Source organism: Tauraco erythrolophus, chromosome 2 (genome assembly GCF_009769465.1).
Source record: "Tauraco erythrolophus isolate bTauEry1 chromosome 2, bTauEry1.pri, whole genome shotgun sequence".
Lineage (NCBI taxonomy): Eukaryota > Metazoa > Chordata > Aves > Musophagiformes > Musophagidae > Tauraco > Tauraco erythrolophus.
The window spans coordinates 74,238,487-74,264,663 of record NC_141466.1 but is presented as its reverse complement, the minus strand read 5'-3'; the positions used below and the strand labels follow the sequence as shown (position 1 = coordinate 74,264,663).

General features: G+C 42.3%; 2 protein-coding genes across 2 annotated transcripts; both read right to left on the bottom strand.

The window, feature by feature from the left end:
- Positions 1-244: 244 nt before the first annotated feature.
- FBXO5 (F-box protein 5) lies at positions 245-7,609 on the bottom strand. The gene is made up of 5 exons (XM_086625138.1): positions 7,478-7,609; positions 3,737-4,473; positions 3,316-3,406; positions 2,077-2,238; positions 245-496 (listed from the first exon to the last, which is right to left on the bottom strand). Exons 2-5 carry the CDS (start codon positions 4,456-4,458, stop codon positions 245-247), a joined length of 1,227 nt encoding a protein of 408 aa, XP_086481264.1. The 5' UTR covers positions 4,459-4,473; positions 7,478-7,609.
- A 1,826-nt stretch (positions 7,610-9,435) lies between these two features.
- Positions 9,436-25,072, bottom strand: MTRF1L (mitochondrial translation release factor 1 like). Its single transcript, XM_086625126.1, has 7 exons — positions 24,775-25,072; positions 22,188-22,267; positions 20,813-20,996; positions 13,816-13,979; positions 12,735-12,852; positions 10,786-10,922; positions 9,436-10,334 (listed from the first exon to the last, which is right to left on the bottom strand). The coding sequence occupies exons 1-7, from the start codon at positions 25,070-25,072 to the stop codon at positions 10,119-10,121; spliced, it is 1,197 nt and encodes a 398-aa protein (XP_086481252.1). The 3' UTR covers positions 9,436-10,118.
- Between the last annotated feature and the right edge of the window lie 1,105 nt (positions 25,073-26,177).

Sequence of the window (26,177 nt, the reverse complement as noted above, 5' to 3'; positions counted from 1 at the left end):
AATACATATCCAGAATTTTCTTTTTAATTTATAGACTAATAAGACTTTTTAAAATGGAAATTTGTGACGAGCTCTAGGAATCTGAACACGACCAAATAGTACAAAGGAATAATATAATTAATGGGTTTTTTAATAAGAAATAGCAGAAAGCATTTTTTTTTTGTTTGGTTTTCTTTGTGGACAATTTCATATTCTAAAAAAAACTTTTGCGGGGCATCTGACAATCTGTATTGGGATGGATGGATCACAGTCGTCGTAGATTCTGTTTGCTTTTCTTAGTCCCAGGAAACGGCCCTATCTTAGAGGTGGTTTTCACTGGTTTGCCACTCATGCAGTCACTGGAGCTGTGGTAGCTGCACATGCACTTTGTGCAAAAGTCAAAGCCACAGCTTTCACGATTGCACGTCGCTCTCTGTAGATAGGAGTCATACTTTGCAGGTGAGCCACAGTGTTGGCAGACTTTAAGGCTTTCAGTGTTTTTCAAGGTCTTGGCAGCCTGTTGGAAAAAGCATATAAAAAAATCATGAGTGGAGGGTAAATACACACCTCAAACATTCCCCGATGTTATCTAAGTGCCAACAAAACATATTATAACTTCTACTCTAGAGAGAAATTACAAATTTAGCCTAGTTATGGTTGTATCAAATTCTGAAGGAGCTTGAACAGAAATAATCAGGCTATAACTACAGGTACTTTGGACTAGAGTAGAGGTAGCCAATTTAAAATTATTTAAGTTTTAAATTTAAAGGACAGATGGACTAAATGCAAAGCAGTATGAAAAACAGCCCTCCTGAATACTCCAAGCCTCATCCAAGGATGGTGATTTAGTTAACTTTAACTTAAAAAAGAAAATAAATCTGAATTCCATTTAAATCATTAACATTTTTGAAAAGTGAGCGATGTGTCCAGAAATCTCAGCTGTGGGGCACTTGGCTCGACACCCCAAATGGAAGTGATTCCTACTTCTCTCCAATGAATTAACTTTTGACACAAAAACAGATCCACCATTCAAAATCATTCAGCATTAGAAAATGATAGACCTGTGTATAATGCCTTGCATCAATCAACTGTAAAAAGTAAAATGTTTTTATAATCTAAATGTGTGTGTATAGACATATGTATGTTTATCAAGGAAAAAATTTTAGATTGCTACTTTAGTGTACAGTTGAACTTTCAGATTCCTGATGCTACAAAGTGCTACATAGTATTAGAGCAGCTTGATCATACTTTCCAGTGCGATTATCTCATCTTCTCTTATTGCACCAATTTGCAGAATAAGACTTCTGAGCTTGAGTATAACTTTTTCTAGTTAGGAAAATCTGTTGCTTATTAACAAACAATGACTTTCATTAAACATTTTTAAAAGTCTTTTAAGACGTCTGCAATGTAGACCTGCACTTACACATGCAGAAAAAAAAAAGCTTAAGAAAAATAACAAAGTGAAGGGACACTTAGGCTGCTGGCAGTTGTTGACAACTCCAAATGTGTGACACAATACAAATATGCAGTTAAAAAAAGCCATTTTAATGTCAGACAATTAGTTGAAAAAAAGCATAGAATGAGCAAGAGAAATACTCATTTGTTTAATTTTTTTAAAATAAGAACTACTTAGTCTTTGGTATTTCTTTTTTCCCCCCTCTCTCCTTTTTTTTTTTTTTTTTTTTTTTTTAAATTGCCCATCAGTGTCGAAATTGACAGTTTTTGTGGGATTCCATATCTGGAAAACATACGATTCATTATAAGCCCACGGAAACGAAGTGGAAATGACTAAACTTTTTCAAGTTTGATCCAAGTCAAAATTTAAGCCCTCCCCAAAATCACTAAGCTGTTTTGAGAGTACCTAGACACCCAGAGGTGAAAAGAAAAAAAGCTGTAGAATATTCTGGTGTACCAATATTCTCCACTTAGTTACTGGTATCATCTTAAAATAGCTGAATAAGCAAAATCTGGCAGCCATACTAGTAAGAGTTACAAGCACTTCAAATTGGAGACAGTACTTTCAGAAACATGCTTTACAGCCAATTGTGTGCCAGTGAACATTTGACAAACTAAAGATGAGTGAAAATCACTGGTTACCTCAGAAAACTCTGTGAGCCTGCTGTGACTCTTAGATGCTTTGGATCTGGTGCCCTTTTTAATCAAGTTGTTTGGTGGAGTTGCTTTCTGAATGGAAGCTAAAGCTGCTCGGTAAAGAACATAGTCCCTTGTTGCAGCATGATCCGATGTCTTAGTGCCATTCTAATGAAAAGAAAAACAAGAATAAAATTTGAGAAGACAATTATCCAGTACTGACTTTTTGTTTAATAGAAGTCAACAACTTATTTTTGGTCCTTCCTCCTGGCTACAAGTTTGCCAATAATAAAGCATCGTACCAAGTAACATGCTGCTAATTTTACCTTAGCTTTCTCAGTCACTACTGTTACAAATGCACAGAACAGACTCCTAGTCTAGACTATCAAAACCAACCATCTTCTATTATGTAATGCAACTTACTTTCATATTAACACATCATAATTATTTAGGCAGAGTGTGTAAATTAATCAGCATAACTTTTTAAAGCACAAAGTATTTCTAATTCTTTACAGTGAACAAGGATGCTTGAAGTTTTCTTTCTGAGAAGTAAACTCCTCTCACCAATTTTCTAAATTTGCAGTTCAGGTTGAAAAAGCATACAATGGCAGGGAGGAAATCAAACTTTATGGGATGAATGTTCAGTGGTGTCCAACTGTTTCATTCCAACAGGCTAGCACCATGAAGTACCTCACAGAATTCCATCTAGTTGACTACCTTATCCTGTGGCAGATCCTAAGCCTTGTTTCATTGTCTCTCCATCTCTCAAGGAACTAAACCACCTCTAATGTTTTGAAAGAGTCCTGCCTTGTTAAAATGCAATGCTCATGTGGTTGGACCTTGTATGGTTTCTTTCAGTCTCTCTCCCTTCTGCATCAGCGGGAACACTGAAGTAAGCAAGCCTCTGCTGAGAGCCCCTCGGGCTTGCCCAGCAGGCAGTGCTAGAACAGACCCTCTCCTTCCTGCCTTCCTCTGTAACACAGGACATGTGGAAGCTCTAAAGAACATCCACATCTCTCCTTGCGTAACCTTCTCAGTCAACCTTCCTTGGGCTCCAAAGACACTGAAGTGACTAGCAACACTTGAGACAGGGCATCCTAGCAGGACAAACTCAAGACACTCCAGGTACAATGTTTTCGATCGAAGAAACTCTTCTGTGATCTCTTAAGGCTGAGAGGAGTCCTGAAATAGCAGAAAGGCCCTGCTGGTTTAGGCTCGAAATATTTAAGAAGCACAGAAACTTACAGAAAGGTTTTTCACAGCTTTACTATACATTTGGAAAATCCATTTATCTTCTTGTAGAATCTTCTGCCATGTTGTGCTGACTTTGGCAAAACTGCAAAGACAATAAAAATGTATCAGTTACCTCCTAGGAAAGGGAAAAACTTTCTATTTAATAGGGGGAATAATTATGTAATTTTTCATTTCATGGAGAAGAATGGATATGATCACTGTTGTAGTCTTTAATTTGCCTTCTAGGGAAAAGACACATTCTCCATATGTATATATTTATCATGACTTACATTGAGAGTTCATGTTTTAATATATTAACATATAATACTAACCATTGAGTAAATGTCACAAGCCCCATATCTAAAACATTCTTAAGCCACCTGATCAGGTTTTTTACTTTCCCAATGAAATACAATGAGATCAATATACTTACTTTATTAAATCCATCTCACCAAGATGCCTTAAAACGTTTGCTAATATATGCTTCAGGTTCTTTTGGAAGAGTTCAGCAAGAATGTCTATTCTATCTAATCCCATCTTCTTTCCAATTAGGTTACAAAGTTCAACCTTTCCCCTAAAAACAATTCTGTCTACCGCAGCCCAAGACTTGAGATTTCTTTTACCACTTTTTTTCAAAGTTGAGCAAATCATTTCTTCATAATGGATTACTGGCAACAAAGTCTTCTTTGAAAACTGTGCTTGGTTTTGGTTCTTCATGAGACAATGCTTTGGTGTGCCACAGAGATTCCCAGCCAAAGGTATACTATCCTCATGTTCTATTGCATCAGTGTATTGACTACTTAACATAGAGGAATAACCACTGTCCTCACTAAATTTACTGTTTTCCAGTGCCTCCATTTCATAGATATCTTCATCAAGTCTCTGGGTTACTTGTTTGTTTTCTTTGTTATGTACAGGTCTTCCTTCATCTTTGAGATCTAGATTTCTGGGGGCTGCACAGTATGAGTCACTAAGAAGTATTTTCTGTTGCTCTTCAGCACAGCTCTTGCAACAGCCTTCCTCATAATTCAAGGGACAGGATTCTTCCAGTCTTGTTTTCTCCACAGCAGACTTCAACGGTACAAACCCGGCGTGAAGAGACGTACAGTCAAAATCGCACTTCATTTTGAAAGACTGATTAAGGTTTGATTTCATTATTTTGTTTGTATCCTGTAAAGAGCACCAAGGAAATTATTACAACGCAGCATAAACTGCATCACGAATTCTTTTTCTTACAAAGAACCAACCATGCCTTCCTTCTGCATTATGAATTTTAAGCTTTTATCTAACTCACCCTCTAGCGTTTGAAACACAGATGACTAGTGGAACTAAGGATTTGATCAGTCATACTTGAAATCTACGGGAGTTCTTCTTAAAATTGGAACTTTATGCTGCATATAACTGGGGTGATGAAAACTGACTGGATGATTTACTTTGTTTCCATTCCACCGGTACAGATTACTTTGAGACACACCAACGCCTCCACTCGCGGTCCCCGCAAGGGGCACCAGTTGGCAGAGAATCCATGAGTGACAGCAGGCCTGGGGGGTATAGCCAGGCCAGAGCAGCCAGAAGTTTGCCTCCAAGGCCAGAGGCAATGCTGATGATGCCGCCAGGTATCTGGCATTTTTAAAAAGGGAGGAGGCCGGGTGGCACAGGAAAAGCTTGAGCGCTCACATGCATGTGGAAATTACAATGGAAAGCAGCGACCCTTAAACAATAGTCAAAGGGAAATAAAAGTCACTTACAAGTGATTTTAAGAGGGCGGGAGATCGATAGATATTATAGGGAAATTGAGCTTTTCTTGCCCTGTTTCTTTCCCCTCCCCCCGAAGTGTGGTGCTATCAACAATTGCGGGGGGATGGGCGAGGGCTGAAGGGGAGAAGGAAGCCATCTCTGTCGCCTTAAATCTAAGAGGAAAATAATTTTCAACATGCTTTTCAATCTGTATGAAAAATAAGCTCCTCCATTTGAGCAGGTATTTTAAAGGATTGAAGCACTTCCAGCAGATTTGGAAAAAAGTATTAGAGAAATGTGTTTCATGAACGTTTCAGAGAAGAAGTCCCTTCTTCCTACCTACGTTTGGTGGAAGAAAGGAGCAAGTACGCTTATGGCTCTGTACAGTGTGAGTTGGGGGAGAGATGCAAGCCCTCGCTAAGCCCCCTCCTCTCCTTCCCCCCTCGCTTGCGCGCCGCGAGCCAGCAGATGAGCTTTTGGCCTGAAACCCTACAGAATTAGGAAATGCCCCCTCGCTCCCATGTTTTGGGGCGCCAGGGCCGGCCCCGACCCCCGGCGGAGCGGGATCAGCCGCGGGCCCCCGCGGCGCTGTCAGGCTGCTCCCGCCCAGCGCTCAAGATGGCCCGGGTCGGCGGCAGGTAGACCGGGCCCCGCGGCCCCGGGAACCCCACTCTGCGCCTTCGAGGGTCTCCGTTTTCCCCTGCGTTAGAGGATTCCCCCCCTGAAACTGTAGCGGTGGGGAGGGCAGGAGCGCGCCGGGGGGATGCCCCCCTCCGGCGGCGTGGCCAGGCGGGCGGGAGACGGCGCGGCGCGGCGCCTCCCCGCCTGCCGCTGCCCGCCGGCGGGAGCTGCGCTCCCCACCCCGGCCCAGACCCGGGCCGGGACGCGCTGGTGCGGGGCGCGCCCCACACGTGGCTCGGTGGCGGGACCGGGGCGATCCGCGGCCGCCCATGCGCCGCCATCCCGTCCCATCCCACCCCGTCCCGCCGGCGGGATAGCTGCGGGGCGAGACTGGAAAGAGCGGCAGGGCAGGCGGCCGCCAAAGATCCCCGTCCCCGGTCCGCCTGCCGCCCCTCGCAGCGCGGCCAGCGCCGCCAGCGCCCCGAATCCCGCCACCACGCTCGCCGGCTGCCCCCGCCATCCCGCGCCGTCCCGGCTACAGAGCCCTCACCGCGGAATCCCGCTGCCCCGAACCGGCCCCTGCGATAAAGCCCTCATCGCGGAGCCCCACCACCCCAAACGGGCACTGAGACAGAGCCCTCACTGCGGTGCGGTGCGGTGCGGCGCCCCGCCGCCGCCCGCCCGCGCTCACCTGCAGGGCTGTTCCGCCGCGGCCGCGAGCAGTGAGTGCGCGGCTGCCCTCGCCGGGTACTTTTAAAAACTTTGAATTTGGTATCCAAAACCGCGCCGGCCAATCGGACGCCGGCGGCAGGGGCGGTGCGGCCAATGGGAGGCGGGCAGAAGGCGGGGGCCAATCCGAGGCGCCGCGGGCGGAGCCGGCCACGCTCACATTTTCCCTCCTCGGCCGGGGAAGGAGCGTGGCGAGTGGCGGGGAGGTGGCGCGCGCGGGCTCGCTCGCTGCCCCCCGCCACAGAGGCGAGGGCGGGGCAGGGGGCGGAGCCTGGGAGACGGCTGGGCTCCCGATGGGACGGGGGCGCGCTGCCAGCGTCGCCCGCCCGGCCGCCCCTTCCTCCCGTCCTCCGGCACCCGGTCGGCCTCACGGCGCTCTCCTAAGCGAACAAGCGATTTCTCCGGTACGGGGGCGACTCCCGCCTGAGCGCTGCTCGGCGCCTCCCTGCATCCGCGTTTGCTTTTATAGACGGATGCGCCTGGGATGTTCCCACCGCCCTCGCACGCTCAGAGCGCGCCCAGCTCCTGCGCCGCGCAAGGGTTTGTTAAGTCTGGCGGTGGATCTCACATCTGGGTTCCTGCCGTGGAAGAAATGTACTTCCGTCAAAGTGCGATCAACATTATTAGCAGTCGGCAGAGCGAGGAGAAGTGCTACCGGGAGCTACCAGACTGGGCATCAGTGGAGGGATCCCACTGCTCCTGGTGACACACCCTTCTCACAGTGCAGGGAGGTCGCAGTTGTAGGGAGACAACAGATCCTGCATTAAAATAAGTATGGAACAAGAAAGAGACCAAAGGCTTTACGCAGTAAAGCTTGCCACGACAGGCCAAGGAGGTACCATTTAAGATAGTGAAGTTCACCTTGTACGACACTGTCAGATGCCAGTTTTGGGATTCAGCTGTCAGCCTCCTGCCAGAACCACGTGATGTCTGGCTTTTCTCACACTGATCAGAGGCTGGCCGCTTGCAAGGCAACAACACATCTAGAGTCTGTTCAGCAGATAGGTAAGAACGGGGAGGCTGTGAGCCAGGCAAGATCTGACCAACCAGGCCACCAGCTGCAGGATCAGAGAAAGTCTAGGGTGACAAAGACCTGAACGCTCTCTTTAGTTTCATGCAGTAGTCCAGTGCTTGGTTGATGGCCCTTATTTGCTCGGAGAAAGCTGAAGTTAGAGAGAAGGAATTGCGAACTCCATCCACCACTTGGTATAAGACAGCCTGGCCTTCGGTGAAGTCAAGATGACTTGTCACAAGTGTTCTGTAGTCTTCCGTTTACAGTACTGATCTGGCAGGAATAAATACTTCAGTCCTACCTTCTGCTTCAATCAATATATAATTATTTTACACACAAAATGCATCAATGTGTATTTTCACTTTTCCTCTACAGAGGGACCTGGACAGACTGGATCGATGGGCCGAGGCCAACTGTATGAAATTCAACAAGACCAAGTGCCGGGTCCTGCACTTGGGCCACAACAAACCCCTGCAGTGTTACAGGCTTGGGGAAGTGTGGCTGGAAAGCTGCACAGCAGAGAAGGACCTGGGGGTGCTGGTCGACAGCCGATTGAACATCAGCCAGCAGTGTGCCCAAGCAGCCAAGAAAGCCAACAGAATCCTGGCATGTGTCAGAAACAATGTGGCCAGCAGGAGCAGGGGAGTGATTGTCCCCCTATACTCAGCACTGGTGAGGCCACACCTTGAGTACTGTGTCCAGTTTTGGGCCCCTCACTTCAAGAAGGATGATGAGGTGCTGGAGCAGGTTCAGAGAAGAGCAACAAAACTAGTGAAGGGTTTAGAGAACTTGTCCTGTGAGGAGTGGCTGAGGGAGCTGGGACTGTTTAGTCTGGAGAAGAGGAGGCTCAGGGGGGACCTTATCGCTCTCTACAATTACCTGAAAGGAAGTTGTAGGGAGATGGGGGTCAGTCTCTTCTCTCACATTATGAATGACAGGACGAGAGGGAATGGCCTCAAGTTGTGCCAGGGGAAATTTAGGTTAGATATCAGGAAAAATTTCTTTACAGAGAGGGTTGTGAAGTATTGGAACAGGCTGCCCAGGGAGGTGGTGGAGTCCCCATCCCTGGAGGTGTTTAAAAACCGTGTGGATTTGGTGTCGAGCAACATGGTTTAGGGACCCTGACAGTGCAGGGTGAATGGTTGGACTCGATGATCTTGAAGGTCTCTTCCAACCAGACAATTCTATGAATCTATGATTATATGTGCTGGTTGGGAGTTGTCGACCTGGTAGTAAATCTAGACCTAGGTCTCACATGTACCAATAGGAAATACGTGTGCCTCATCTTATGCATACAGGCACTCCTACATCTGAAGTTAACGTATGCATCTTTAATTAATAGATTCGGAACTTAATCATAGTTACCATGCAGTATTTCCTAGAAAACAAAGCTGATAAAGGTATTAAATGATTTTACGCAGTTTTTGACATGCATTTGTTCAAAATACAGTCTCAAATTTAATAAAAGAATAAACTGATAATAATCAGTTGATTTTTATATAGGACGTTTAAATAATGCATTTCTATAAGGTGTCTGTAGCAAACTCACTTCGTTCTTCTTTTAATTTCTTACGCTAATTTTAATTAGAAGTCTGAAAGTAAACACCCTCATATTCATGGTAACATTTTTCCTTAGGTTTCAATTTCTTATTTACGGATATTTATATTTGAAGTACATTCTGTGTGTATATACACACACACATAGGTACAATGCATGATGGGATAATGTGGCATGGAAGCTGCAGGTTTTGTATTGCAGTATGTATTTGGGATTGTAAAATGTGGTCTAAAACAAAGGTTAAAGTCTTCTTTACCCACAGATATAAATGTGCACATATATCAGTAGATTGGAAAAGCAAAAGTTTTACTTTGCTTTCACAGATCAAATGTTTTAAGATGCTGGTAAATAAACAAACGCAGTAAGATGCCGCTCCTACTACAAAACTTTTAGAAAATCAATAAACTGCATAGCCAATTAAAAACATGAAGGAGGAACTGAATTGAAGCCAAATGGAGACTGAAATACCAGCCAAACAATATTGTAATGATTCTTTTACCTTTTGACTCAGGAACAGAAACACTCTCTTCAAAACCAACTCACATAACTTGTCACTTGGCTTCCACAGCTTTTCATTTGGAACAAGTGATACTCCTAAACAATTTTTTGTGTTTATTAATAAGGGCCAGAAGGCCATGAAAACATGAAGGAGATACACTGTGACTCCTTCTCCCATGCCACGTGTCAGTGATTAACAAATACGCAGATTAGTAGTGAGGTCATTTACTTATCACTTCTTCCAAACACTGAAACAAAATAGGATTTTTTTTGTTCTCTCAAGTAAGCTACTTGACACTGTACTGATGTTTAAACTATTGTTTAAATGAAAACTGGAAATAGAAATAGCTCATTTTTTAATGCGTACCTTTTAAGAGCGGCGTATCAGTATCTTCTCAGTGAAGAAAGTTTAAAACTGCAGTTACTTCTTGCCCAGTCAAATTTGCTTTTTAAGCGGCCTGCTGCAGCAATAATGCCTCATATAAAGGTAATAAAGTCTTTTACTTAGCAAGTAAGAAAACTGTTTATCAGTCATGAAGAAACAAGTTTTGGTGTCTTTCGTGATCGAAAAAGCAGTTGCATTTTCTGGGTGGTGTTCCAAGAAGCTCCTCTGCAGACAAATGCTTACATCTGTTGTAATGGGCTGACAAAAAGCAACATTCAGGATAGACTCTTTTTTTCATTTTCTGAAATAATTTCCATTAAAGATTCATAATCAGCATATTGTCTCAGAGTTTGTATCATTTCATCTAGCATTTCTTCCCCTAGCATGAAACACTCAATATGATGCACTGATCTGCTTATCCTGTGGTCAGTAATCCGGTCCTGCGGAAAGTTGTATGTTCTGATCTTCTCTGATCTTCCTTTAGTCCCAATCTATCAAGTAAGAAGAATCAGTTTATCATCATCGTATTTTTATAAAAAAGATGAAATATTGATTAAGCATCTAAAGAGAAAGCTTTCTCCTCCTCTTATGATTATCCAAAATTTGTTATATAGTGCTTAGACCAGTTCAGTAATTGCAGTAATTGTTCTCAAATTGTAAAAGAACAATTTTGCTCTATCGTTTTCTAGTACTGTTCTGGTTCTTCATGTTCTAATCCAGTTTGTTTCACGAGATCTCCAGAATTTACATACTACTGAAATTTTAAGTCTGGCTAATAAATTACCTTTATTGCTCAAGTAGAATGTAATTTTTTCGCCTCATGTAAGTCTTCCCTGGGCTGCTGTTCCTCTGTATTTCAACTTACAGTTTGCAATTCAACATGGGAGTTACCCCAAGAACATACGCTTGTACAGAATTATATCTCTATGAAGTGAAACTTACCTGAATCTTTCGAACACTGTTTCTCTTTTTGGTTTCTTCTTCCAGTTTGGCATTGTATAGTTTAGCACATAGCATTTGCATAGCCTTCTCTTTGTTTCTAATTTGAGATCTTTCTTGCTGACATTCAGACACGATCCCTGCCAAAAATATCATGACATTTAACACTCAACAGTAACACATACTAAAGGGGTTTTGCAATTTCTAGAATAATTTTTTTGATGTTACAATAAGCTGTTTCTTTCTTCAATACATATTTTGGACTGGGAACGTAAAACTCCAGGCTTATTAATGTCTAACGATACATTTTGGGAAAGAAGTGCAGGCTGAGTGGTACAGGTGCTTTAAGGGGTAAGATGAGAAATTTAATTCGATATGTTGGGCAATAGGTAGATAATGAAACAAAAGATAAGTGATGTGATCTGACCTACAGAAGACACCTTTAATGCTTGAAATTTTTGGCCACAGTTCCAGGAAATTTTGGACTTAAGGAGCAGTAAAATAAATGAGATAGTGAGTATATAAAATAAAATCTGAATATACAAAAGTGGGCACTATTTTCTTTAAAAAAAAGGTGTGGTTTCTCCCCCCAAAACATACAATTCAAATTAAGATGAGAAGAGAACAGCCTAATAATGGAGTAGGGAGAAGAAATACAGGAAGGAGACAGCACAAGCTAAGATTAAGTAACTCTGGTAAGACTACAGTATGCTTTTATAAGATTACATAGCATTACTTTATGAAAGACTTATTTAAAAACAACTTTTATTTTACAAACCTTCACAATGAAGGTTTATAAACAGAATTAGGGTGACAGAAATAGAATAAGTAACAGGACAACTGTAAATGAAGAAAGATCAAGAGGAACGAAGAAGGGAAAGGTGGAATAGGAAAATGTCAGGAGATAAGGTGAGATATAAAACCCTCTTTGAACCATCTCTAGTGCATAATCACAAAAAAAAAATTGCAATACATTCTAAGATTTCTACAACAAACACTACTAACTGCCTTCAACAAAAACTAAGTCCATTTGCTGGTTTTAGTTTGTGGGTTTTTTTTCCAAACAGTCAGGCAATCCAGAACTTTTTGAATCTGAAGTACTTTTTTGTCACCGTATCGTGAGTAGAATTCTATCCTCTTCCCTGTTTACCTTCTGCTTTACTGAGGTGATGCAACAAGTGCAGAATGGATTAATGTCTCCAATAAATACAAAGAAATGGGTGGCAAAAATCTGGATACTTGAAGATAAAGAGCACTTGGGACTACCCTGAGGCTGTAAAGCCTGAGTAATGTTTGCAGTAGAGAGGAGGAAAAGTTAAAAAGCAATGAAAGTCAAGGCAGCTGTTGTGGATTGCTCAAAGGAAAGTAAAAAGCTTAGGAATGGCAATTAAAAAAGATATGATAGCTAAAATCAGGTAGCATTTGAAGGTGTATCTTATCCCTCCTACATTTCCTAACCTGAGCCCTGGGGGATGGGCCTCCTAATTATGTGTGTAATCTATGGGAAAGGAGCCAGCAGACAAATGGAACCTGGCATCCTGAGTAGACTCTGCAATTAAAAGCAACATTTTAATATGGAAATAGAGCAATCTCTCTTTTGGAGACTAGTCAAGAAAAGGTGAGTCATCAGATTTTAACCTACTCTGTTTTTCAGTTTCTTTTCCATTATTTTAAAGCTTAAATATAACTTCTTCATAGAAACTGATCTGGATGCTTTTAGAGTGTCATGCTTAATGGCAAAATGGGTAGCTTACCTACTGAAGCCAGTAGTCTTCACTATTACAAATTGGAGTGGGCACAAGATGGTGCATTTACAGGACTATAAACACACATGAAAACTGTATGAGAGCTCTGCTCTACTGTTGTCCAGGTTTGAAACAAAAAACATTGTTTCAGAAGAAATTCTGACAGCAGTTTTGAAATGTAGATCTACTAAGGAAAAAATTAAGCACCTGTTGGAATATGAACTATCCGTACCGCACTGTCTGTGGTATTGACGTGCTGGCCTCCAGCTCCACTAGCTCGCTTTGTTTCTATCCGTAAATCTTTCGGATTAATTTGCAGCTTCATCTGTCATGGGAGACAGAAAACAAACAAACAAACAAACAAAGGAACATATTTATGTTGTTTTCTTTGTAGACTTATGTCAAATATGCACAGCTGGTTTATTTTATAAGGCACTTTCAAGTAAGATTAAACTTTTTAAGGTTTATAAGTGGTAGCTCACATCTACTTATATTAACAATACCTAGTAGCCAGACTGGAACGTGATATGGTGGAAGCCAGGAAATCAGAAAAATAGTAGCTTAAGGCATAATCAACCCTTAGCACTAATCTTCTCGCTCTTCTGAAAGCTCTACACCCTCTTCCAGCAGACTTAATCAATATTTGAACTTGCCCAGGTGTTTTTTAAATACAATAGAACATATTCCCTTGGCTGGCTCTGGAATGGGGCGATGGTCTCTGGGAGGAAGGAGCAAGACAACTTTGGGAGAGAATAGCAAGGAATATTATCTTTGACAATTTGCTAAGTCAACATGAACCAAAGATCAAAACAAAGCTTTAATTCTTAACCAGCTGTTTTTAACCAAGCAAATATGGTGAGAATAAATTATCATCTGTACACTTTGAAAGGGGAAAGTGAGGACACTACAAAAACGAGGAAGAGAAGGTGCTAAAAGAAATCCCTGTGAGCTGTGCAAACTAATTCAGTCTTTTGTTACTTCGTAAAAAATGTAGAGTTTTCCACAAAACATGCAAGACAGTCATACTGAATTTTCAAGTTACAGTGAAGTAAACTGTCAGTGACTTTCTTGAGATTAGGATTACGAGCAAATCCAGGAATTTTTTATTTCACCTCTCTAGACAAAAAAAAACAAACAAATACAACTTAGTTTAAAACTAACTAATACTAAAAAAAAACATCATTAAGAGAGAATAACAAGAGAAACAGAAAACACCTGGATATCAGCAATATGGCATGTAAAAACATTGCTCATGGTAAAGTCTGTTATACTAAAAGATAAATATTACCTCAGTGGGTTGGGGTAATATTGCAACAGTCATTGTGCTGGTGTGAATGCGTCCTTGTTTTTCTGTCTTTGGCACCCGCTGAACACGATGCACTCCTCCTTCAAATTTCATGTACTTGTAAGCTTCAAGACCTGCTATACTGGCAACTGCATGTCTTAGGCCACCTTAAATGCCACAGAAAACTAGTTGTAAAACTGTAAGAAAAACTACTGGTACTATGCTTTTATATTTCAAACAGTGTATTTAGACATCATTGTCATTTGTTTCTTAAAATTATGACATTACTATGTAAATTCTTAGGCAGAATTATAGAATTATACTGAAAATGCAAGAAAATTCTTAAAACAAAGCCAGACACAGATACTCACACACTATCTCATGTAAAGGACTGTCAAATTCTTTTTTATAGAATTCAATTGATTCTTTTTATATACATAAAAAGATTGTCTACGAACCATGTACACACATGTACACATATCATGATAAACCATAGTAGAACTCTAACACCAGTAGTAAGTTTATATAAAGATCAAATTTTGAAAGCCACCTTCAGAAACTACATCAATTTTTTATTGTTAGTTGAGAACTTTACCATTCAATGGGAAAAAAACTAACTCTCTAAAGGATGAGTATTATTCATACTCCTCTCCTACTTGTGCAAATCTGCACCACTTTGATTCAGCTGCCCTATTCGACATAACTAGTGCTTCACTGATTTAATTTATAGCCATTATCTACTATCAATTCTGTAAGATAAATCTGTCATGTTTAAAATAAATCTGACCATAAAACATGTAGTTTAACAAATAAGAATACCTGTCAAAATCTTCAGTTTATATCAATAAGTTTCATTCTAACAGGTACCGTGAAATCTTTCTACTACTATGCAAACACTATTCAAAAGAACAAAAGATTTCTTCTTTACTCTAGAAGAATCTTATATAACCTAAAATAATTAATGTAGTTGACTAATAAAACTTATTTAGTCCTTTACATATAAAAGCAAGTACTAAAAAAATCATAAGCAACCTCTGCACATGAGGAAGAAGCCAGGCTACGTCAAGAGTGAAAATAACGTGAATGCCCACAAGGCTATGGCACTACTGACAAGTATTAATTATGTGATAAGCAGTCCATTACAAAAACTAATGTTCTGTCTTTTCTCCCTCACTTCTCCTGGCATAAAGATATATATCGTGGGTACAGTTTGTCTATTTGAACTGCAGGCACATCTGTGACACGTTCAGGAGAGTTTAAGTTTGTAGTGACAATAGTGTGCCTGTGACACCATAGTGCTTAGCACGAGATGACAAACTCGTTCAAAAGACAGGTATTTAGGTCATACTGTTTCAAATCAACTATTACCAACAGGTTTAATATGAAATGCAGAGACAAATTTCAACAAACTCTTTACCCTGGCAGACACCCCATAGGCCTGACAAATACGGTTAGCTCTTACTAACTATATACTCGCCCCTTTCACCTAAAATGTCTCCTTCTATCCTGAAAGCTGATGTGCACAGAAGTGTGGGTTTGCACTCGGTTTTTGTGTGACATCTTATATCCAGATTGAGACAGAGTCCCCTATGTGTGCCTCTGTCTGCCATTACAGGGTGAGAGGCAGTGGACAAATAACAAAATGTAGGTCTGTGCTTTAACATGTGTGCTAAATCTTGAACGTGCTGTTTTTGCAAAGCGGCATCCCTTAGGGTAGGTCAATAAAGTCCATTAAGATTGGACTGAAATCAATTCTTAATTGCAGCTTTGTTTAACATTCACCTTGTTCACATATGCTCACATTCAGATTTCAGCCAAATTCTGGAGCTCTCTGAAATGAGGGAGTTCGACGTTTTCATGTAGGCCCTTATTTTTGCTCATGCAGTCCATAAAACCGGATTGTGGATGGGATGCAACAGTCTAGTGTTACCAGCAGCATCCTCAACTCCATTCTTACTCAGCACAGCGCAGACACTTGGAACCTGACGGTTCAAACATGTCTTTCAGTGGCAGTGCCATCTGTAGTGTCCTTACCTCCCAACTTATTTCTGTCTCCTCAATTTTCATAATACACAGTCATTTAAGTAAGATCATAAAATACACTAAAAGAGGCTGACAAAGGCTAGTGCTGCCTTTGTTCTTCCTCTGAATTTACATCCTACCTTCCTAAACATTCCTTTCAGTGCACAGGCAAGCCCTCAGAAAGACAAAAGTTTAAAATAAATATATATCCATTAAAAATCTAGCCATTTCAAAGAGAAAATACGGCTAGATATATACTAGGTTAATGTATTACTTCAATTTCCCATTTAAGGCATTAAAGAGAATGCCTCTGAGGGTGTGGGCTCCTTGTCCAAGGACTGAGCTTTCCACCAAAAGGGTAATCAATCACAACTCCCTTTCTCTTCCAACCACAGGACTGCAAGTTGAGTCAGACCTGACTTAAAACTATCCAATAACAGAGACTTTTTAAGCCAAATCAGGGGATTGATCCAATTAGCACTGTGGCCTCAAAATTGCTAGAGCTGAGAGAGAGAAGGAACATATGGCTGGTAGCTGGCTGAAAGGTGGGACAGCCTAAGCTGACAGTGAAACTATGTTCTCAAGGTGAAGTTGTATGTGACTGCTGGGGTTCACCCTACCCAAGTCTGCCTCAATGAAAAGGGCAACTCTCCTCTTCCCCTAGCATATGAAATGGAAAAGACCCAGACCCTTCTCCCATACTGTTTATATCCATCTAATGTGCACCAAGTTTACTCAATTTTTTAAAAAAAAAAAAATTAACAGAACAGAAGTGTGGGTTTGCACTCTGGTTTTATGTGGCATCTTATACCCAGTTCAAGACAGAGTTCCCTCTCTCTGTCTCTGTCTGCCATTACAGGGTGAGAGGCAGTGGACAAATAACAACATGTAGGTCTGTGCTTTAACATGTGTGCTAAATTTTGAACATGCTGTTTTTGCAAAGTGGCATCCCTTAGGGTAGGTCAACTTTAAAAAAAAAAGTTAACATATTTCTCTTGTCCTCTAAGACTGAACGAGCTCAGCTCCTTGCAAAGCATTTCCCTGGTCATGAACAGGGATAAACATGACTCTCCTCTTTCAGCAACAAGCTGTGTTGTAACATGAAGCTTCTTGTCCCTACCTTCACTTGAAATGTGCAAATAATTTACTTGATAAATGACCTCTTGACCATAAAAAAAAGTTTATTATTAATAAAAAATTAGTTAATAAACAATACAGAATTCAAGGCTCATGAAATTAAAAAATATGTATTAATTGAATTGACAGCAGCCACTCTAGGAGATCGTGATATTATGAAAACCTGAACTCATGTTCATCAACTTGAAATAAGTCACATACTCAGAACTCTAAAGAAAATTATTGTTTGAACATGTTACTGATATAACACTTTTAAAATCAAATTCTATTAAAGATTTTAAGAACCCAGAAGTGTAAGTGAAGTCCATGATAAATTAAATTGTATCTGCATATCTGACAAGTGATTCACAGATTCATAGATTTCTGGGTTGGAAAAGACCTTAGAGATCATCAAGTCCAACCATCCCTAATCCCCATTAAATCATATCCCCAAGTAGATCATCCACCCTATTCTTAAACACATCCAGGGATGGGGACTCAACCACCTCCCTGGGCAGCCTATTCCAGTGGCTGACAACCCTTTCAGAGAAGAAATACTTCCTAACATCCAACCTGAATCTCCCCTGACTAAGCTTATACCCATTTCCTCTTGTTCTATCACCCATCACTAATGTAAAGAGCCCTTCCCCTACCTCCCCACCATCTTTTCTCAAGTATTTGTAGGCTGTAATCAGGTGTCCCCTCAGCCTCCTCTTCTCCAGGCCAAACAGCCCCAACTCCCTCAGCCGCTCCCCATAAGTTTTATTTTCCAGCCCCTTGACCAGTTTAGTCGCCCTTCTTTGGACTCGCTCCAGGAGCTCAATATCTCTCTTAAAGCGAGGGACCCAAAACTGGACACAATATTCCAGGTGCGGCCTCACCAGTGCCGAGTACAGGGGCAGGATCACTTCCCTATTCCTGCTGGTCACACTATTCTTGATACACGCCAGTATCCCATTGGCCTTTTTGGCCACCTGGGCACACTGCTGGCTCATATCAAGCCGGTAGTCAACCAACACGCCCAGGTCCTTCTCCGCCAGGCAGCTCTCCAGCCACTCTTCCCCGAGTCTATAGCGATGCTTGGGGTTTTTATACCCCAAGTGAAGGACTCTGCACTTGGCCTTATTAAAGCTCATGCCATTGGCCTCAGCCCAACGATCCAGTCTGTTCAAATCCCTCTGAAGGGCCTCCCTGCCCTCGAGCAGATCAACACAGCCTCCCAGCTTGGTGTCGTCCGCAAATTTACTGAGGGTACATTCAATCCCCTCATCCAGGTCATTGATAACGATGTTAAACAGAACTGGACCCAGCACTGAGCCCTGGGGAACCCCACTGGTGACCGGCCTCCAGCCGGATTTAGCCCCATTTACCACCACTCTTGGGGCCCGGCTGTCCTGCCAGTTTTTAACCCAAAGGAGGGTGTACCTATCCAGGCCAGCAGTTACCAGTTTCTCCACCAGAACACTATGAGAAACTGTATCAAAGGCTTTACTGAGGTCAAGGAAAACTACATCCACAGCCCTTCCCTCGTCAACCAGGCGGGTCACCCTGTCATAGAAGGTGATCAGGTTTGATTGGCAAGACCTGCCTTTCATAAACCCATGTTGACTGGGCCTGATCACCCGGTTAACCTGTATGTGCTCATTAATAGCACTCAAGATAACCTGTTCCATGACCCGTCACCGAGGTCAAACTGAAGTTTGAAGTGAAGACAATCTCCCTTTTTTGAGGTTGGAATACAGACAACAAATCAAACCTGTACCTAGATTTTCAAGTTCTCAGTTTGTGATGTCCAACTGCATTCCTTCACGGTGTTCAACTTTTGAACCTTTTAATCCCTCAATATATAACAGTGAATCAAAAACTACACTTATGCAAGAAGGGTCTTAAGGCACAGAAAGACCCTTATCACAAGGGTAGTGTAGCTCAATGACTTGAGAAGCTCAGTTAGGAGACTTGTGGATACTTTTTTTTTGTTAATTTCTACATGGTTGAAACTGAAAACGTTCAAGATACCTGAAAACATCAAGTGCAAAATATGGTGTAAGTAAACAGAAGCAGCACTAGAAGATGCTTCACATTTCTTAAAGCTTGCTAAAAATCTCTCTGCAATTATATTGTTGACTGAAAAGAGATTAGAGTTTTTCTGACAGACTGCATATCCTAACATCCTAGCTTTTCCCATTTCCACTTCAAATTTTCACTAAAAAAAGCAAAAAATACCAATGAAAGTATGAATACAGTTAAAGTTTCACAATCAATCTGAGCTAGGAGCAGTAAACTGCACAATTGCCCATCTACTGATCCATACCCGCTATAATATATAAATTACCTCCACTGCAAAACGTAGGCAAACAAAGCATGCTAGCTTTACTCATAACAGCATGGGGTAACAGCCTGCAGATCTGCTGACACAGACAGACTTAGCAAATCTAGACTGCTGAGAACTGGGGCTAGCAATCTGTCAAAAAACAAAATCCCTGCCACCGGTTGGGCATGGGCATGTCTCCAGGTTTCAGATTGCAGTTTCACAGATGGCATATGTGGACTGAACGTCTCACTCCTGGAAGGAGGTCCCTGGTTTTCTCACTGGCACCACTAGTAGCCACACACTTCTGCCTCCACTGCCCCCATGAGTGTTCTTCCTCTTCTCTTGTGCTGCATTACCTGAAAATTAATCGAGGGGTGTTTTGGTGCTGGTTTTCAGTTGGATTAACTTGGTGATGGGACTCTGCAAACACATAATCACAACTGCCAACGCAAAGAAGTCAGCAGTAATGAAAAGACAGCAGCCTGATCTTTCTGAAACAAGTTTACACACTTACTGGATTAAGCTAAAATTAACTAACATGTGCCACTGCTTTAGTTTGTTGTGTAAACCTACCAATCCCCATCCCCAACAGCAAAGACACTGTTGATGCGGTACAATGAACCAACTTCACAGCTCACCATCACCAGAATATCCATTTTTCCCACCTCCTTGCATTCAGCCCCTTGCTGCTGTTTATCTTATGTGAGCTCACTTAACACATTAACCAGACAAAAAGCTATCCCAGTTGTAAAAAGCAGTCTTACCCAGTTTAAGTGAAAGAACATCAAAACAGACCGAAAAAAAAAAAGGTAGGATTGCTCAGACACGCAGAGAGGCAGTAAGGAAGAGGGGATAAAGGAGAAACGTCTCTTTTTGGTGGCACCAAGCTGTTAAACCGATTATCTGTGAAATTTTAGTTGAAGACTTTCATAAATAATTACATCTCCTATCTCTCCTCTCAAAGTCTCAACAATTCCTCCACGTTGCTCTTCCATTAGCTGTTACAGATAATATATCCAAACATCCCACTTCCTTATATAAATCCTCAGAGGACATTATTTCAAATAAATTCAAGATGTTTGAGATTAAACGTCCCTCTCTGCCAACAGATCCACAATAATAAACAGACTTTCAATCTGCTACCAAACTGATCTATAAGCACTAGAAACATTAAGTAACTAAGTAGAACAGTATATCCAAATAAAAGGTATGTGTAATCTGTATTTGTAAAAAAATAAAGCTAAAACAACATATCTGCATCACTTTCTGAATTTTCTTCCTCCAAGCACTTAGTTCCATTTCTACTCTTTGAAACTACTGAAAGACAAGTTTTACTTTTTAGCACTTCAGTAACAGTACTTCTGAAATGGAATTTCATTCTCAAACACTGAAGCTGAGGAAAATTGTTCTCAGACATTCAAACAATCTTCTGCTTCTAAAATTAAGTTAGTGCAAATTAGCTTCCTGTAGTTAGGAAATTCAGGTGTCATATGAATGAGTGTTTCAATTCAAATTAAAAAGTTACAAAGATGAAGTGTTTTTGTTACTGACCTATTTCACTGGGAAAATATTCTAATATTTCAAATTTCCACTTTTTATAGGCAGCATATCGTTGATACATATCAAATATCTCCGAGGTGAACAGCATGGCTTCCTGCCCTCCAACTCCAGCGGTTACTTCCATAACAAGATCACTCTTGTCCATTTCTTCTGAAGGAATCAAAAGCAACACTATCTGTGAATACAAAAACATCCAGCTAAGACTTCCCTCTGACACTGCTATCTGCAACCGAGACAGTATAAAACGCCAGACAAGTCCATAATCGACCCAGGCTGTGTTCTCCTGCACTAACTCCTTGGTTGCCCAGAGGACAGGCCTCTCATGCCTCCTGCAGTGAAGAAGCAGCAATCAGAGAGAGATGTGAGGCAGGATGCTGCATTGCAGTAAGGCTCCCTGTGTCTCTTCACAGTTGCAGAAGCTACACAGGTCTCTCAACACCTACAAAACTTCACAGAAGTTGTCACCCTCAGGAGTACATCATCGCATACACACCGGTTCTTGCGAGACCATTGAGCATCTCTCTTCCCATCAGATTCCCTTTTAACCTACTCTCAACTGCAGAGGTAAGGTATGGATGTTCAGGACAGTACTTCAACAACTCAGCTGTAGTATTCATTTATTTATTTAAAAAGGGAGAGCCAGTCTTATACTGATCTGTAGAAGTAAGACAGACTAGAACCAAAAAACTCTATCACATTTTTGCAGGCTAAATACAAAACTTTGGATGATTCACAAATGCTTTTCAACTACCCTCCCTTACTAGCATTAGATGATGTTTCCACAGACAACTTCTTTTGGCAAAATTGTAAGTATTTACAAAAATATTTATGAAGTGACTGTTGTATTGCTGTCCAAGGAATAAAGAATGTGACAATATCAGCTTCTACTTGCCAGTAACATTAAGAATACATAACAACTTGTTTATGTAAAGATCATTATTTCAATGTTAAATAACAGATACTATGTAGAACCTATATAAGGTATATAAGTTTAAAGTAGTTACTTTAGTAACTAGTTTTAAAAAACACTAGTGTGTGTGATAGTACACAAGTTTAATGTTTCCAATAGATAAAAAGCTGGACATCCCTAAAGGTACACTCAGATAAGACAAACTATTGCACCTACTGATAAAGATTTATTGGTTCAAAGAATTTCACATATAAGTAGGTACTTACTTACAGGCTGTCTCTATACCATCTGCATTTTTCTCATTTTCCTTAGATAACAAACACTATTTGAGGGGTATAATTGGCGGGAAGGGGAGAAGAAGCTGAGTTTATTGTACACATCTTATTCTCTTATGAGAAGACAATTTGGCTTTCTTAGGAATGACAAGGAAATAGGGGCTTTTAAAGGGGATCTAACCTGCTGTTTCAGATCAGCTATCTCTTCTTCACAGGAGGTGATTTCCCTTTCTGCAAGCTTCTGGAAATCTTCACTCTCATCTGGAATATTTGAGTATGGTTAATCCTCAGACTTATATCAGTGTCACTCTCAGAAAACCTTCTGAAAAATAACCACATGAAGAATTTAGTCTACAAAAAAAGCCCACAACCACAAAACACACCACCACAAAAATCCCCACCGCAGTAAATCTGTCAGAAAATGAGATTAATAATACGATCTGTAACAAAGATGAACAGTACATATTAAGAATGTTTTCTGATATTGTTCAGGTATGGGACATGGGAAAATCTGAAGTACAAGAAGTTCCACTTAAACATTAAAAAAATCCAAAAACACCTCAACCCAGCCAAAAAAACAATTGCTGTGCTGGTGGTCAAGCAGTGGCACAGGTTGCCCAGAGAGGTTGTGGAGTCTCCATCCTTGGAGATATTCAAAACCCAACTGGACACAACCCTGAGCAACCTGGTGTAGGTGACCCTGCTTGAGCAGGAGGTGGGATTGGACAATCTCCAGAGGTCTCTTCCCACCTCATCCATTCTGTGATTCTAGGAAATTACTTTCTGTATTTCACTGTGACAGGAACATAAAGACTTTAAAGAGCACAACGGCCCCACAATTGGCACGCTTCATTAAAAGGACTATTACCCCTAGCATTGTATGCAAAAATTTGAAGATAGTAGTAGCAATTTCAATTATTTTCTCTCTGTCAATTTATTCCAGAAGAGCTGCAAAACTTCTAACACATCACTAAAAACAAAGGTATGGAAGAACTCTTGCATAATAAGAGGAACTTGTAATTTTAAAGTGTTACTTGACTGATCAACATTAACGCTTTACAATTAAGACTTGTTTTTCTGTACTACAGTTTCGATATATTGGTTCAACTCTCTTGCCCAGAAGAAAAAAAATATTACCTTAAAAAGGAGAAAAAGGTACACACAATGAAAAAGGGGGAACTGGGGCAGGCACATGGACACATAATTGCACAGTCAGCAGCAAAAGAAGAAAAAGAAAGACGCTAGACTTCTTTTTTCTGTGTACAGCAAGCTTTTAAAAGTGTTCATCTGAGATGGAAGATGCACTCTTATAATAAAGCCACACCTTTTCAGCACTGCAACTGCATTTAGTCACTAGCACAATTTTAAATGAAATTTTTTGACTTTACAATTTAGGTTTAACATTGCTGAATTACCACCCCCCCAAGCACTTCTGTAAGAAGGAAATTAAAAAGACAATCATGCGTAAATTGGTTTAAACAACAAGCATGCTTTACCTACAGCTGGCTAAGAGCATGCACGGTTGACTAGCTGATGACTGTAACTCTTCAAACACGTAAATTTGATTATTTCCAACTATCTACGTTTCTTTACAACAACAACTGACTGATCAAGGACTAGTCATCAAGGCCAACAGAAGGAAGGATAAGAATTAAGGAATTACAAATTGATTACAATCAAATCAGCTATTCATAATGCAATTATTATACGATTAAAAAAAATCTAGCACTTGAATACTTTAAGGTGCAAATGCAATATAAGCTCTAAAATAAGTTAAAAATAGTATGTACAAATATTTTTAAGTGTGAACTACAGAGGTGCTCAAAGTTACTGACTAAGCCCTTGTAATCACTTCACTTTGCTCAAGTTCTAAAGCTGGTTTTGATGATGCTGGCTTCTTCAGCAGGTTCTGAAAGAAGGGGAAAAAAAATCCTCCATTGCGTTTCATTCACTTAGTTTGTGTTATCGTTTAATTTGTTCAAAGGAAGCGGTTCTCATTTTTTCAATCTGAGGTGGGAGAGAACGAATAGAAAATAAGAGACCACCGGCTTTCAGACAGTGTTTGTCATCCTCATCAGCTGAAATAACCAACTACGCTTAACACTCTTTTTAAAGCAGTATTTAGAGAAGCAATAAGTATTAAATGATCTCGGGAACACTTCATGACCTAGTGAACGTCTACTGATCTGAAAGTACTGTTTTTCTGCGTTTTGGTTTCTAACTGCTATCGAAACGAAGTTTGATTCAAGGTAAAAAATATCTGCTACTTGGAAACACTAAAAGCGTGCAGCTACTAAAGCTAACCTGAAAGTTAAATTAATCCCCGATTAATTATGTTTATTTTATATGAAACAGATGCTGTCACGCTGCTCTCCTTTCAGGTACGCGCGGCTCCCACGCCCGCGGATGAGCCGTTCCCTCTCACTCCAGCTGACGTTCACTTGTACCCTGACCTCGACTCAGGTTTGTTTGCTCCCGGCCCCGGACGCCACAAGGAAACTGCCCCGGACTTCCCTCGCTGAGCGGTTTTCCACCCTCCCCGCCTTTCGCCACTCTCCCGCCACCGCCCCGCGCCGGCACGTGCCGCGCCCCCCGCACGCGGAGCCGCCGCCCGCGCAGGTGCACGGCGCCGCGTGGCGGCCTCCGCCCGCCCCCTTGAGGCGCTCCACCAATCGCGCCGGCATATGCAAATCACCCCGCCCCGGAGGTGCCGCGGCGCACTGACCCCGCCCCTCGCCGCTCCGCCCCCCTCCTCCCCCGCCCCGCACCTTGCCGCGCCAGCTCCCGCGTGTCGCGCAGCTCCTGCTCCTTGTCGCGCAGCAGCTGGATCCGCGCCGCTAGCTCCGGCCCCGCCCCGTCCTGCGCCCGCGCCTCCAGCAGGCGGCGTAAGGAGGGGGCGGCGAACAGCTCGTTTAAGCAAGGCCCGGCGCTCAGCCCGCGGCGCGGCTGCAGCGGGCATGTCCCCGCCGCCCTTCCCCCGACCGGTGCTGCTCGGGAGCTCCGAGGGGGCAGCGCGGCGGTCCGGAAGCCTTGCGCCGCGCGTAGAGCTCGCGAGAGCAGCCGCATGCTCGGCCGGGGCGGGAGGTAGGGCGTCCTTCCTTCGCCTGCGCTGCCGGAGACAGCCGAACGCGGTCATCCGCCTCCCTTCCGTGTTTCCGGAAGCTGCCGAAGAGGCTCGGCGCTGATTTCGGGACCAGTCGGAAACTATTGGCGCTCCGCTGGCGGAAACGGACGAAGCGGTTCGGGTCCCTTCGTTTCGCAGGGCTGTGCCCTGGGGCGGGCGCGCTCTGATTGGCCAGCGCTGGCGGGGCGGGCCGAGGGGCGGGGCTCGGCGGTGACGGGGCTGCGCCGGCATGGCGCGGGCGGGGATGCGGTGGGCCTCTCTCAGGGCTCCAGCGGGGCTCCTGTCGGCACAGGGGGTGTTTTTTTTTTATTAATTCAGACCAAAAGAGAAAGCCTCAAAACCCCAAACCTCGCCAAATCCTCCATACCACAAGTTTAAAGCAGGACTTCCGGGATGAGAGCCCGCGGGGGTGCGGAGGTTGTGACTGGGGCGGTTTGGTGTCCTGCGCCGCGGCCAACCTCCAAGGCTGCTTGTGTGGAAGGGGGCGCGGGAGGTTTCAGTCCGGGATTTGGGTGTCCAGGTTACTCTTACAGGTCTCTTCCTCTCACTCCAGATGAAATTTTCAGAATTAAAATTGCCTGACGAGGAAGAGGAAGAGGAAGCTGCAAATACTTGTGGAAGGATACCTCCACAGTAAAAGCAGATGCAAAATGAAGCATTTAGAGAAAAAAGAAATGCTTTGTCAGAAGAAGAGAAAAAGGGCTATTGAAAGAGCCTTTAGGTCAGAAGTTAGTGGTGAGATGGAAAGATCACCCGTTTACAAAATACAGATCTGAGTACAGCTTCTTACGTCAGAGTTTTAAACTGGAGGGCAGTGAAGATGCAGTCATTTAGTAATCGGGATGTGATGGGTGTTGCGGGATGATCTTGATAAATCCCCTCTGGTATGCAGACAGGGTGGTGTAGTAACCTCGGTTTAGATGGCATCATTAATGAGATTCTTGGCTAAACTCAAAACAGTTTGAAGAATATACTTTATTATAAAAATGTGCAACCATCTATAAAACTTTGTTGGGCAGTACTTTATATTCCAATCATTGGAAGAGT

Bases quoted from the DNA above. Each gene is read 5' to 3' on its own strand.
- FBXO5 (XM_086625138.1), bottom strand. From the start codon at position 4,458: ATGAAATCAAACCTTAATCAGTCTTTCAAAATGAAGTGCGATTTTGAC. The intron at 2,239-3,315 runs GTAAGTTTCTGT...TCTTTTCATTAG, and splicing joins AAGCTGTGAAAAACCTTTCT to AATGGCACTAAGACATCGGA. The intron at 497-2,076 runs GTAACCAGTGAT...TTTTTCCAACAG, and splicing joins GGCTCACAGAGTTTTCTGAG to GCTGCCAAGACCTTGAAAAA.
- MTRF1L (XM_086625126.1), bottom strand. From the start codon at position 25,072: ATGCGGCTGCTCTCGCGAGCTCTACGCGCGGCGCAAGGCTTCCGGACC. The intron at 22,268-24,774 runs GTGCGGGGCGGG...CAAATATTCCAG, and splicing joins GCGGGAGCTGGCGCGGCAAG to ATGAGAGTGAAGATTTCCAG. The intron at 13,980-20,812 runs GTCAGTAACAAA...GTGGCATTTAAG, and splicing joins ATATTTTCCCAGTGAAATAG to GTGGCCTAAGACATGCAGTT.